The sequence below is a fragment of the Diadema antillarum genome, unplaced genomic scaffold, assembly GCF_040938485.1.
Source record: "Diadema antillarum isolate AM-2024a unplaced genomic scaffold, OU_Dant_1.0 seq00000454_RagTag, whole genome shotgun sequence".
NCBI lineage: Eukaryota > Metazoa > Echinodermata > Echinoidea > Diadematoida > Diadematidae > Diadema > Diadema antillarum.
Window position 1 is genome coordinate 581,698 of NW_027271426.1, and position 12,163 is coordinate 593,860.

Genomic DNA, 12,163 nt, shown 5'->3' on the forward strand with positions numbered 1-12,163 from the left:
ATATTTTACAAATTGTGAAAGAACATATACATACAACATAATTCTAACAGGTAGAATTCAAAGTTCATTTGATGAAAATCGGTTTTGAAATGGCTGATGAAATATCCAAAACAAAGCAATCCTAATAAAACGTTAGACCATCCCAATGAAAGGTGTGACCCCCCCCCCCTTTTTATTGGGATCGCTTTGCTTTACATGTATTTTATTTTTGGATATCTCAGCCATTTAAAAACCGATCTTCATCAAATAAACTTTGAAATTCTCCGAGAATTATATGCTCCTTAACATTTCATAAGTGGTTTCCAAGTATCTCACAAAAAAGATAAAAGCTGAATCCTCATCTCAATACCGGTACTATACCATCCCTTTAAGGTACCGGTACATGAAATTGGATTTTAGTCATACATGTACTGTATTATGTTGGCTCATACTTTTGTAAATATTATCAGGATTGCCACAATGGTTACGAACGTCACTGTTGTTATAAATGTTTCTGTTTTTCTCATCTTCATACTAAACAGTTTTCTTCAAAATTGCAATAAATTGTTTTTATAATGATGCTGCCGTACCAAAATAACCATTATCATCATTTATCATCTACGGTTTATCCTCATCCTCCTTTTAAATTCATAATTATTTCAAAACATAGAGCAGGCTATAACCTTTATGGATTTTCAAGGTACTTTATGTTTGAATTGTAGTAGACTTTAAGATCTTTTGAAAGTAGCCATGTTTCAACTGAGCACTCATTGATCATTTATGTCTTAATTGATCTTGTTAGTGTAGTTCTCCAGTTCTTGCCCTGAATAGTTCAGAGAGTAGCCATGACTATTTCCATAGGCTTAAACATACATGTACAAATTTGTGACTTCAAGAACAGAAGATAATAAAAAGTCAAACTTTGCAGTTGAAAGATTGATTTATTATCCCGTTGAGGAAGAATTTATTTTGCTCTAACACACATTTTCCATAGACACCTGCCTGAGTATACTTGGGACCAGTCTTCAACGAGTGAAAATGCTGACAATCAGTGTAATGGCAAGAGAAACAGCCTGTAACATTGTCTTAGCAACCAGCTGTCCCGAGTGTCCACTATAAATTTCCCCATACACAAATCGTGCTTCAATGAATCAGTACATATCAACCACCGTCCACACACAACCAGCAGCAACTTGTTTTGCTTCCACAAGAAATGCCACCTGCAGCCTGCCAAAATGGCTGCTGTGTCAAACCTGTCCAATAAAGACCACCCGTCTACAAAGTCCGCATTATGTATTTCCTCTACCTCGTCTTTACAGACAGGTTTGACTGTAGCGTACAAGAGTGATAAATGCACAAAGAGCTGCATTCCAAGTTCAGATGACAAATGGCTATCTGTTTTTTTGCCAAGCTAAATCCTGCTGTTACAGTGTTTCCAATGATCATTAGCATTGATCGGTTCTGCTCAATTTATAGGTGCTTTTGACTTGATATTACTCATAAGAAAATACCTTGCAGGTGGATGACACTTTTAACACAGTATGCAACAGGTTTGTACATATGTAAATGGCTTTGAAATTAACAGTTATGTTCATACAACTCTGTAACATTTGACTCTCTGTGTTGGTATCTTAAAGAGGTCTGTTTGAGAAGAGTGAACAGCTGATTGCTTCAAATGATAATACACCTGTATAATAAAAATATATACAGTGTGGCGAAAATGCGATACAGAGCCTTTAAAATATGCGGCTCATACCCTTAACTTCTGAACACATGTAAAAAACCCATAGAGTTTGCCCCTGTGCTTTTCCTATGGAGAAATTGTATAAAAGATCTTGGAACACCCTATGCTTTCATGATACACCCTGTACAGAAATGCTCAGAGTAGGGAAAAAGGCCAGAAGCCCTAGGGAAAAGGGTCCAGAAACGGTTAAGCCATAGAAGTAGTGTTGTATAATACTCCCAAGCATTTGGTGAGATGATGGTTTAAGAAGGCAGGACTAGTCACGTGACCCTGGCTCAGAAAGGTATAAATACCGAGAGCTCACTGCACAACTTTTCAGTTTGGTTTATAGGGGGTAAGTGCGGTCCACCGCACTCTCTCTCTAGAAATAACTAAACGATAAATGGGGGGAACCACTAGTTCACATTAGGTCTGTGTGACAGAGCTTAGCAGAGAGAAAACCATCGGTTGTAACAGCAGAAACCAGAATATAGCCCATGCTGCACTGAACCGTAATTTGGCCTGTCGTTTCCACACCAGCCTCCTTCTTGCAACTGCTAGTCTCGGGCACTAGACCCTGCTGAATGGGTAGATGTATGGTTGAATGGTAGAGTGATATGCCTGGTGCTAATGCGCCTTGTGATTCCTAGTATATAGACACGGAGTATGAGATAGGCTGAGTGAGAGCTATCTGACTAAGGTGCTGAGGTACTGCTGATGCATTATTCCCTGGAAGTACATGTCGAACACATAAGTATACACGTTGGGACAAGAATTAAAGGCTCTTAGACCGCTCCCGGCTTGCTACAATATATATATATGATATGGTCTTCGTTATCCACAGTAGCCTCTTCAGTGTTGTCACTGCTCTACCAGAGGGCCCTGCCAGTGTTATCACCCTCGCGTTGCCAGGTACCCATTTATACACCTGGATACAAAGAGGGACATGGTGCGTTAAACATCTCGTCCAATGACGTAGGCACTTGACAGGGTTCAAACTCGGGCCATCCGACTGCAAGCCATGAGTCTTATCCACTATGCCACAGAAGAACATTCAGGTGGAACCAGGTTGTCATGGTGAGGGATAAAGTAAACAATGGGTTAAAAAAAATCCAGCTTGCTTGTTGTCACCTGTCTTTATCACTCACTGCATCTATTTCCCTGAGTTGTGCACCAGATTTGGGTGAGAGTGGTATGTTACCTGCAGATCAAAATAAAGAATTAAAACAAAATAAAATTAAACATGAAATGAATGAAAAGGAGTGTTTGACCAATTGTTAATCGGGTGAGCAGGCATTAGAGAAATAAAGCCAACGTATCTTGCTAAACAACCCACTGTTTTGCACTCAACTTTAACATGAGAAACTTTATTCAACTCCACATGCACAGGTTCGCAGTGAGTTTCAACATCTGGAGCATTTATGTTTACCATCATTGAATGTGTTTTTGTGCATTTTTTTTGTCAAATAATACTGAAACCAAATGCAAACATAATTTTCTTGTAAATCCTACTCAAGAAAAAGTTTGGGCATAAATGCAGATCACTATGATATGATGCATATTCATACCACCTATGATGCTGTAACAAGAAGGAAATGTATGCTGCAGCAGCATGACTGATGGTCTGATCAGGGAGATGGGGAGGGGGGGGGGGAGACCACCCAGATTTATCTTTGCTGGCAAGCAAACTTGAAGAAACAAGGATGCATAAGAAGTGGTACATCAACTTACACATGCATTTGATTTTATTTCACATAATGAAAATGATGAAATAGACAAGCACTCGGAGAGCACAGACCTCTGCCAAGCCAGCAGCTCGTTTCCCAAAATGGAAGCCTTTTGTTTACGTCATTGCACGGCCCCTTGCCCGAGCTGAGCAAGCGCTTTAGTGCGCGTATGTAAACCTCCAGTATGCGCAGCTTCAACCCCAAGTTTATTGACCTTATGTGCCAAAAGAGGAAAAAATCCTTCAAAAATCCATAAAACTTCCCGGGTTGCAACCAAACTTGAATGAGGTGTTCCCTGTGTCGATATCGACTTGTTATGCAAGTTTCACGTTAATCTGTACACAACTTCTTGAGTTATTTTGCAAACAGACAAACCTCCTCCTTCCTTGCCAGAGGTAAATATGAAAATAACAATACTGAATTGACCTGGATTATATTCATCCCAACGCAACTTCTCAGAAGGTGTACTGCTTGAGCATATTTTGCCATTCTGGCATCACTTAGATGGACAGCCACCGGTCCTGACATGGCCAGGTAACCCAGGTTGGACTGTATGTACTTCATGAGAGGATAAATGAATATAATATCAAGTTTTCTGATGTGAAAACTATCATCTCATGAAAGGTACACCTTACGGTATAATTAACAAACCATATTATATGTTGTCAAAGTTGCCCTTTGTTGGTGTTAGTTCTTGTATTGCACCACACATGCAGTGGCCTGAAGCTCTGCTTGGATCTTTTCATTATGTACAGGGGAACCTTGTTACAACAAGGACATAAAAGCCATGAAAATTGCTTTGTTACATTACTATAAAGGGTACAAAAACAAAGAAATATAAAGAGTAAAAACCTGCAAAACCACATTTTTATTAATGGGTATTGTTATATCCAACATTAAGTTTTTGGTGTTTTGGGGGTGTTGTTTTGGTTTTTTTAACTGGGTTCCACTGTATTGAAAAGATTCACTCAAACAGTCCCTGTACAGTTGTAACTAACTTATCTTAATGCAGCATTTTTATGAAAACACACATTTTTCATGAAAACTTACCAGGAGGTGCCACAAAGTAGTCTTCACATGTCTTGACAGCATTGCGGAGGACTTCCTCAGCGCAGTAACCCTCAGTAATAACATCATCCCTCAGATACAGCTCCCTGGCAGACAGAAACAACACAAATTGTATTATCTGTATTATTAGAAATGGTAAGAGCGGGCTACAAAGAATGTCATGAATGTAACCATCGGAATCTTATCAGGACAATCAGTTGTTTTCATTTCCATGCATCTGTAGTAGCATGCATAACTGCAGAAATTTCATGTCAAAAAAAACCCCAGACAAATGTAGTACAGGGGAAACTCGGTATAACGAACACTGCTATAACGAGATATCGGTTATAACGAGGAAATTATCTCGGTCCCAAATTTCCTTCCACACAAGTCTATGTAAAATGCTACTCTTATAGCGAGATCGGCTATAACGAAATAACTGCTATAACGAGATAAATTTTGTGACTTCCAAACAAAGAAAAACATAGTAAATCACACCTGCTATAGCGAGGTAAAGCAAAATGCCTTCGGTAAAGCTTACTCCGCCTGTGCTATCATCTTCCGAGATTGTAAAGCTTGATGCGCCAAAAACTGTCTTGTACACACATAATCATTTTCTTCAGTGCACTCCAGCTAGCACTGCATGTTGTACGTGTGAAGTGTGTGTGTGCACGCACACTGATACATGCAGAAAATGTGGTGGGACGGCCATATGTATACATGACATCATCATGACGTTTAGCAGGTGTGAGGCAATCTGATGCTGTGATTGGCCTTCTACTTAGGGAATTCCCCGTCTTCACAGACACGCAGTCATAATGTACATGAATGTGTCACATACACACACAGCATTGTGCAGACCAGATTATTCAAGCTTTCCACACAACACACACCCATACGATAACCACATACCAATCCACAGACGATCTTTACAATTGCAAGCTATATAAATTTACAAATTCAAACATCTACAATTAAAAAGAAACACATTCTTGATATTGGATTTCCTTGGCGAAAAACATCTTCTTACCCATAAAGGTGAGTAATTCCCTCACACACAATATCAAGTTATCAGTATTGATTGAAATATGATGGGTAGTTCCACATGTGCAAATTAATGTCTTTATTTTATGCCTTCTTTTATGCCTACTGATATAACGAGATATCGGCTATAACGAGGAAAATGACTCGGTCCCGACCATCTCGTTTTATCGAGTTTCCACTGTATCTGCCAGCTCGGATTGCTGTGTAAAGCAAGTGAGTGTCTTTGAACAAACAAAGAGATATTCATTTTTTTTTCAACCAAAATTTCTACAGATTTCTCTTTTTTTCCCGCCTGTGATATATTCATATTCATAATACTGTTGCACACACACGACACAAATTCTGCAACTGGCTTTGTTGCTGAGCAGTATCTAAGCAACCAAGCCTGTTAACAACCTCTGACACCCTTCAAATCCCATTCACTCAGGCCATAATGTAAAAGTAAGGTCACGATCTTTCTCTAGCAAAACCAATGCCAATACTTAGGGAAAAAAAAGAAAAACAACAACAGCAATAACAAAAATATGTTCCTTTTTTAAAAGCAATGAGACAATTCTTACTGATCTTCCAGCACAGTTGCCATGGGTTCCACCCCAGTGGTGTCCACTGCATCCAGCTGCTCAGCCAGAGCGATGGCATGTTCCAGCCTCTCCACCCCAGCGGCATTGTTGAAGTTCACAAGAGCTAGACGTTCCAGATGCTCAACAGTTTCCAGGTTGACTTTGCTCTGCAAGTGAGCAATGCATGGAAAAAACAGTGAACAAACAAAGTGAAATAACACTGATCCAAGATATTGCTCCTGATGGACACCTTATCATAAATCTAAAAAAGACCAGTGAAAGGCATTGTTCATGGGAGCTTAAAAATGATGTTAAATATACCAAAGAAATTTGTTTGGGCTTAACTGAAACCCCCCCCCCCCCCCAAAAAAAAAAAACAAAAAACAAAAAACATAACAATTCAGTACCACAGTTGGTCAACCAATGACCTACAAAGTGAACTGAAGTGCCAGATGATACACGTATAACGTAGGCCTACTGAGTCATACTGGAAGACTACCTTAACCATCACTGTGCTTTGTGCACCATTGGGACACATGCTAGAGTGCTTCCTTTGTTGCTTGGCACAGATGTCTGAGAACTAATTGTCAATGAAGAGAGATTGTCAAACCTAATCCCCTTAACCCTAAAAAGGCCGGGGGGGGGTTGAATCAACCCCCCCCTCGACGTTTTTCGTGACTACTCCGCCACGCGAAATTTTTTGACCGCGCCGTTCGCTGACTTTTTACTTTCAAGTCTCGCGCATCTTTTGACACCATTTTTGCGAAAATCGTGCATACCGTTACGACGCTGCATAACATTTTATACATGCCTGTCAGACCGAAAATGGCTCAAAAACGTAATTTTGTGTATAAAGTCTATGCAAATGGAGTTTTCTCTTCTTATTCATAAAGATATGATTATTTTCACTTTTATAGGCTGAAACTAATTAATTTTAGCATGATTACGCTTGATATAGGTTCTGTCATAAATTTTGCGAAAAAAAAAATAAACAAAAGGTCGAAAAAACAAAGAAATACATAAGAAATTCATAAAACAATAGAATACATAAGAAATTGATTTTGATACCAAATTTTTTTTCAAGTACATTGTTAGGAATGCTACACAGAATGTTTTCACCAAAAATTAGGATTCTAGGAGCTTTAATTTCTGATTTAGAGCAAAATGTATGATTTTATGCATATATTAGCATAATTAATTATTAGGACGAAAATTTCCATTTCTTTTTGTATAGCTTGGTAGATTACGCCGCAGGTAATGCACGTGCCAAATTTCATGGCGATTGCGCAATCGACGGCCGAGATCTCAGGGGGGGGGGATGAATCAACCCCTCCCCGGCCACAGAACACCCAAAAAAGCCCGGCCTGGTTAGGGTTAATCCCTACTGGGTCACCATGGCCTTTCTGTTGGTCTGGAAGCACATTGCCACACCTGAGTGGCCTTGCTACATTCACAACTACATAGTAGGTCAGATGAATGAGTGAATGCTGATGAAAAACCTCAGTAAGTTACAATCCTGGACACACAAAGCATTAACAGTCATAGAGACAGATAGAGACAGTGGACTGCCAAGTTTGCATATTTACCAACAAAAGCACTAGAGGAGGGTCAATTGATAAAAGACATAAGTCAGTGCTGTTATCATTCACCGTGGATTATATAGAAGATACACAAAGCAATGCATTGGCATTTATGTAGTAAAATTTATGTTTCATAAAATTTTCATTGAAAAGGTGTCCTTGCAAACAAGTTGTTTTGATTTTTTCAAGTGATGGAAAAATGGGGGCACAAATGTTTGCACAATGCTGTCACAAAATTACATTGAACAGGTTTGACACTCTACAAATGGATCAAATAAGTGACATGTTTAAACAGCTAAGCAGTGCAAAGCATGCTATAAACGATGAAACTGAACATGAATCTGTACCTGTGCACCATACTCTTTCTTGTTGTTTTTTATCCATTGTGATGTTTGCGGTATCTGCAAGTGAGAAAAGTTAAAACTGTAATTGTTAATTCACATAAATAATGTGTTCCTGTTTGAGATATTTACCCATACCTAAAGCAAAGAGAAATTCTTTTTCATACAGAAAATGGACAAGCAATAAACAAATCAAATGCTTATTAACTACTGTATCCTTTTTGGGCACAATTAAAAAAAAGATAACAAAACAAAACAAAAACTTTTGCTGTATTATCTTCATCTTCTTTCTAAATCTTCAAAGGGCTGCGAAGCCTATCATGAAAATGGCCTTGCTCAACCTGTATGCTTGCTTCGAGGAGGAATGTGGTTCCACTCAGAGGCTGCCTAAAAAGAAATCTTGGAAATTTTAAATTGAGTTAGAGATTACCAAGCACAGGTCATAGAGCTTGGTCGATCACTCCACTCCAGTTAGTATACAAGTATTTATCATTGAACAAAAAAAGCTTGCCTTTGTTCCAATGATTACATAATTACAAGGAATGCAAACACATCCTTACTATCAAGTTCAGTCATTACTTGAAATTATAATATTTAGACAGTTGTTGTATCGCATGCATCAATATTTTATAACTCATGTGCATTCCTCAGCTCTTCCTGTGGCTGTACCTTGAGAGGCAATCCTGTGATCAACCTGAATTCTGAGCCATAGATCTAGCTAATCACTTTCGATGGGTGGCAGCCACATTATACAGTGTTACAGATTTTACAAGCCCAAGGCGTACGCCCAAGCCAAGCCAAGTTTGTCAAAGTGTGTGCCAAGTCTCTGCCACCAAAACACATGAAAACGTGTCATAAATTTGTAAATTCCAGTGTTGAATGGATCGGGTCACTGGACATAGTGATTCTCTGTAAGCTCTAGGGCCTACTCTAGTCTGACCTTGACCGAAAGATCGGTCTGTATCTGTCCGCCGGGGAATGTTCCGCGGAGACTACGTCTGGCTTCACGGATCCCCTCCGTATCTACGGTGGAGAGCGTTAATGGCAAAAACTAAAAGACTCCTCCGGACAGACGGATCTTTCTGTCTAAGTCTGACCTAACTGCGACCAGCCCCAACGTGCAGCGTTGGCATAGCGGCGCGGTCTCCGGGGCTAAGTCTGACCCTGCTCTGTTGCTTGCTCTCATCATCAACATCATTTTTCAGTTTGATTCAACAAATATACACTGTAATACATTTCAGCAGTTATTAAAAGAAGGAAGAGTTGGACCTGGAGTCATTTCCTCTGATAACTAGAAATCTAGCTATTATTCTGTCTATTCGGGCGTCAAGTGTTGGCGCGCGTGGCGGTGGTGTTGTGGCGCACACGGAGCCTAGGGACCACACGCAACAGCTACCAACGGGCGCGGCCGGCGGGGCGACGGTGCAGCACTGCAGGCGGGCGGTCAACACTGCACTGATCATTGCAAAAAGATCGCTCCTCATAACACTACATGATTATTTGAGTATGGGACTATGAATGTGCCGCTGCAGTGCCAAGATATGATTTGCAGGAACTTTAATCAACAATGGGAGTAATTCATACCGTATTGTGAAGTCCATCAGACTTGCTCCTGAATTGCTTTGAGAAAAGCACATAAACCTTACAACAATCCCTCCCTCTCGACAGGAAAATACGAAACATTGTACCCGAGGTCAGCTCCCGAATTCGTCAGCCGTGTCTGTTTTTGTTTTTGGTTTTTTTCTTTCAAACCTACACTGATATATGCATATGGGATGCACAATTGAAACATGTGGTGGCGCTAATCCAGTCACCAAAGCTTATCATGTAGAGGAGCAAAGGTGTTAGATCTGCAGCTGCAGCCCAGTGCTGTAAACTTTAGAATCTTATTGTTTTCCTGATTTCATTATGATATTCAAACCACAAATCAATAAATCTTACAAACAGTACATGGTTTGTTCTGCTTTTCACTCTAGATTTTGTTTCACTTTTGTCTAGCGATTATGGGAACTTCAAGCCAAATGAAGTATGTTTACCTTTATAATAATCTTACTTGATTACCATAATTCAATTAGAGGAATGCCGTCATGGTCATTTGATTTTAGCCTTGTTTTAATATTATACATATTGGATGACATGTTAACAAAAGCTAGAATATAGCAGAGTTTACGAAGTTGAATGTCTGACACATTTGTACTATATATATGATCACTTTTAAGAACAACTTTCTTTAAGAGCTGTTATGAAAATGTATATATACGTACGCGTAGTTACAACGCATTTTCCCGATTTACTGAATTCCAACGGTATTTAATTTTAAGATTGCATTGTAGGGCCTATATCCGTGGTGAAATTTTATTCTGCCTGCTCTTTATGAGCGTAAGGAGGAAATAATAAAAAAGATAGGGGAATTCCTTTCTCAAAATTTCCCTGCATTTTTTTTTTCAACAGCTAAGTGCACCACTGTAAACTTTATTTTTTCTTTTGTGTAAATTGAAGACCTGAATATAGAAACGACCCAAGTCCAATTTTTGGCCAAATTCAGTTTGACATGGGAAATTGTAGCTTATGCATGGACTCATCTTGTGTATAAATGATAAATCCTAATTGCCCCCGGAAGTGCCTGAAATGAATGAGTTAAATCTTATATTAATGTAAGAATGAAGGACTTGGGTCATTCTTACATTCATATAATAGCGCCCTCTCTCATCCTTCTCTCATCTCTATAGCAGAATATTATGTATATGAATCAAAGAACGACCTAAGTCCATATGTATAAAAAAACGACCCAAGTCCACCACACAAAATTGCCTCTCCACAATTAATGTAAGTGTTAATTGTCATAATGATATATGTTCTAATTTGTATATACAATGTTGCCTTCCCATCATATTTAAATAGAATATTATTGGACAAATAAAAAAGATATGAAGTTTTTTTTTTTAGTTTACTCGAAATGGTCTTCCATGGACTTGGGTAGTTCTTATATTCATATACTAGTACTCAATTATTACATCATTTGTCTATCCGTATCTATCTACGTATATATAAACATATATTATATATCTACATGATAGATAGATATCGTTATTGTATAATCATAGATATGTAATCATAATTATTACATATTATACACGACGCGTGAAGGAGGACATGAAATAACTGAGAACTGTCTACGTTTGGCCTATTTTAGATTTTATTTCTTGAGATTATAATCATTTTAATTTGTCGCATCTATTTATCTTTTAATGTTTTTTCATCATCATCGTTGCTGTTTTTGATATAGTGGATGGTGGTAGTGATTTTTAATCCCAGCTTCTACAAGTCCGACGTGGTTCGTGATTTTTTTTTTTTTTTGACCGTCTACACTTTCTCTAAGACAATCGGGTTGACAAGAGTTGTATCAAAAACTATTCATTCTAAACAGGAACCCCCTGAGCATATGGATTTTTTTTTTATCTGGAACTGAAGAAGGGTCAATGCAGGCGTTTATTCGTCGTTGTTTTTACATGCATTATATGGAGAGAATGCATATAGGCTCTATCATTGATAACTTGACCTGGAGCTATGTATGACTAGGATAATTGCAAAGCAAAAGTGAAGTGTAAATAGTGCAGCACATGCAGTGTTCCAGAAGTCGTTGTGCAACGTGACGAAATTGAAAAACCACCAGAGACGTTTCATTAAACAAGAAAAGTGAGAAGCAAATTTGTTATGGGTTTACAGACCATATTGACAATTGCTGATTCCCTCCTGCCGTTATTTTCCTCTAAAGTCACTATTAGAGGTAAAACATTTTGGTTAGTATTTCAGTTTCACTTCATTTTCTGATACATTGTTTCTCTATTTTGTTTGAGAATGATCTGTAAATATAAGAGGACACCTTTCTCTTTCTTTTTCTGCAATAGTAGGACTAGTGTTCGATGGTCTGACTTATAACCGCACCTCACTGTTTCTATAATAATGGCTACTAGAGGAAGGACATTCATTTTATTTCCAGCATCAATATGTAATGAACAAAGAGTCTCCCAAACATGTTTTAAAGAAGTAGATTTGTCATGCCGTTTATCAGTGAGACAAAGGCAAGGTTATAATAAGGAAGAAACTAGGAGAGAAAAAAAAGAAAGAGAGAGGGGGATACAGGGGATATACATCAATTTAG

General features: G+C 38.6%; 1 protein-coding gene across 1 annotated transcript; it reads right to left on the minus strand.

The window, feature by feature from the left end:
* Positions 1-2,829: 2,829 nt before the first annotated feature.
* On the minus strand, positions 2,830-9,464 carry LOC139732857 (glutamyl-tRNA(Gln) amidotransferase subunit C, mitochondrial-like). The gene is made up of 5 exons (XM_071643696.1): positions 9,402-9,464; positions 8,021-8,061; positions 6,081-6,245; positions 4,480-4,583; positions 2,830-2,903 (listed from the first exon to the last, which is right to left on the minus strand). The coding sequence occupies exons 1-5, from the start codon at positions 9,462-9,464 to the stop codon at positions 2,830-2,832; spliced, it is 447 nt and encodes a 148-aa protein (XP_071499797.1).
* Positions 9,465-12,163: the final 2,699 nt, after the last annotated feature.

Coding starts and splice junctions, on each gene's coding strand:
- LOC139732857 (XM_071643696.1), bottom strand. CDS start 9,464: ATGATCAGTGCAGTGTTGACCGCCCGCCTGCAGTGCTGCACCGTCGCC. Junction 8,062..9,401: donor TCGCCCCGCCGGCCGCGCCC/GTTGGTAGCTGT, acceptor TCTCACTTGCAG/ATACCGCAAACATCACAATG. Junction 2,904..4,479: donor CTACTTTGTGGCACCTCCTG/GTAAGTTTTCAT, acceptor TTTGATCTGCAG/GTAACATACCACTCTCACCC.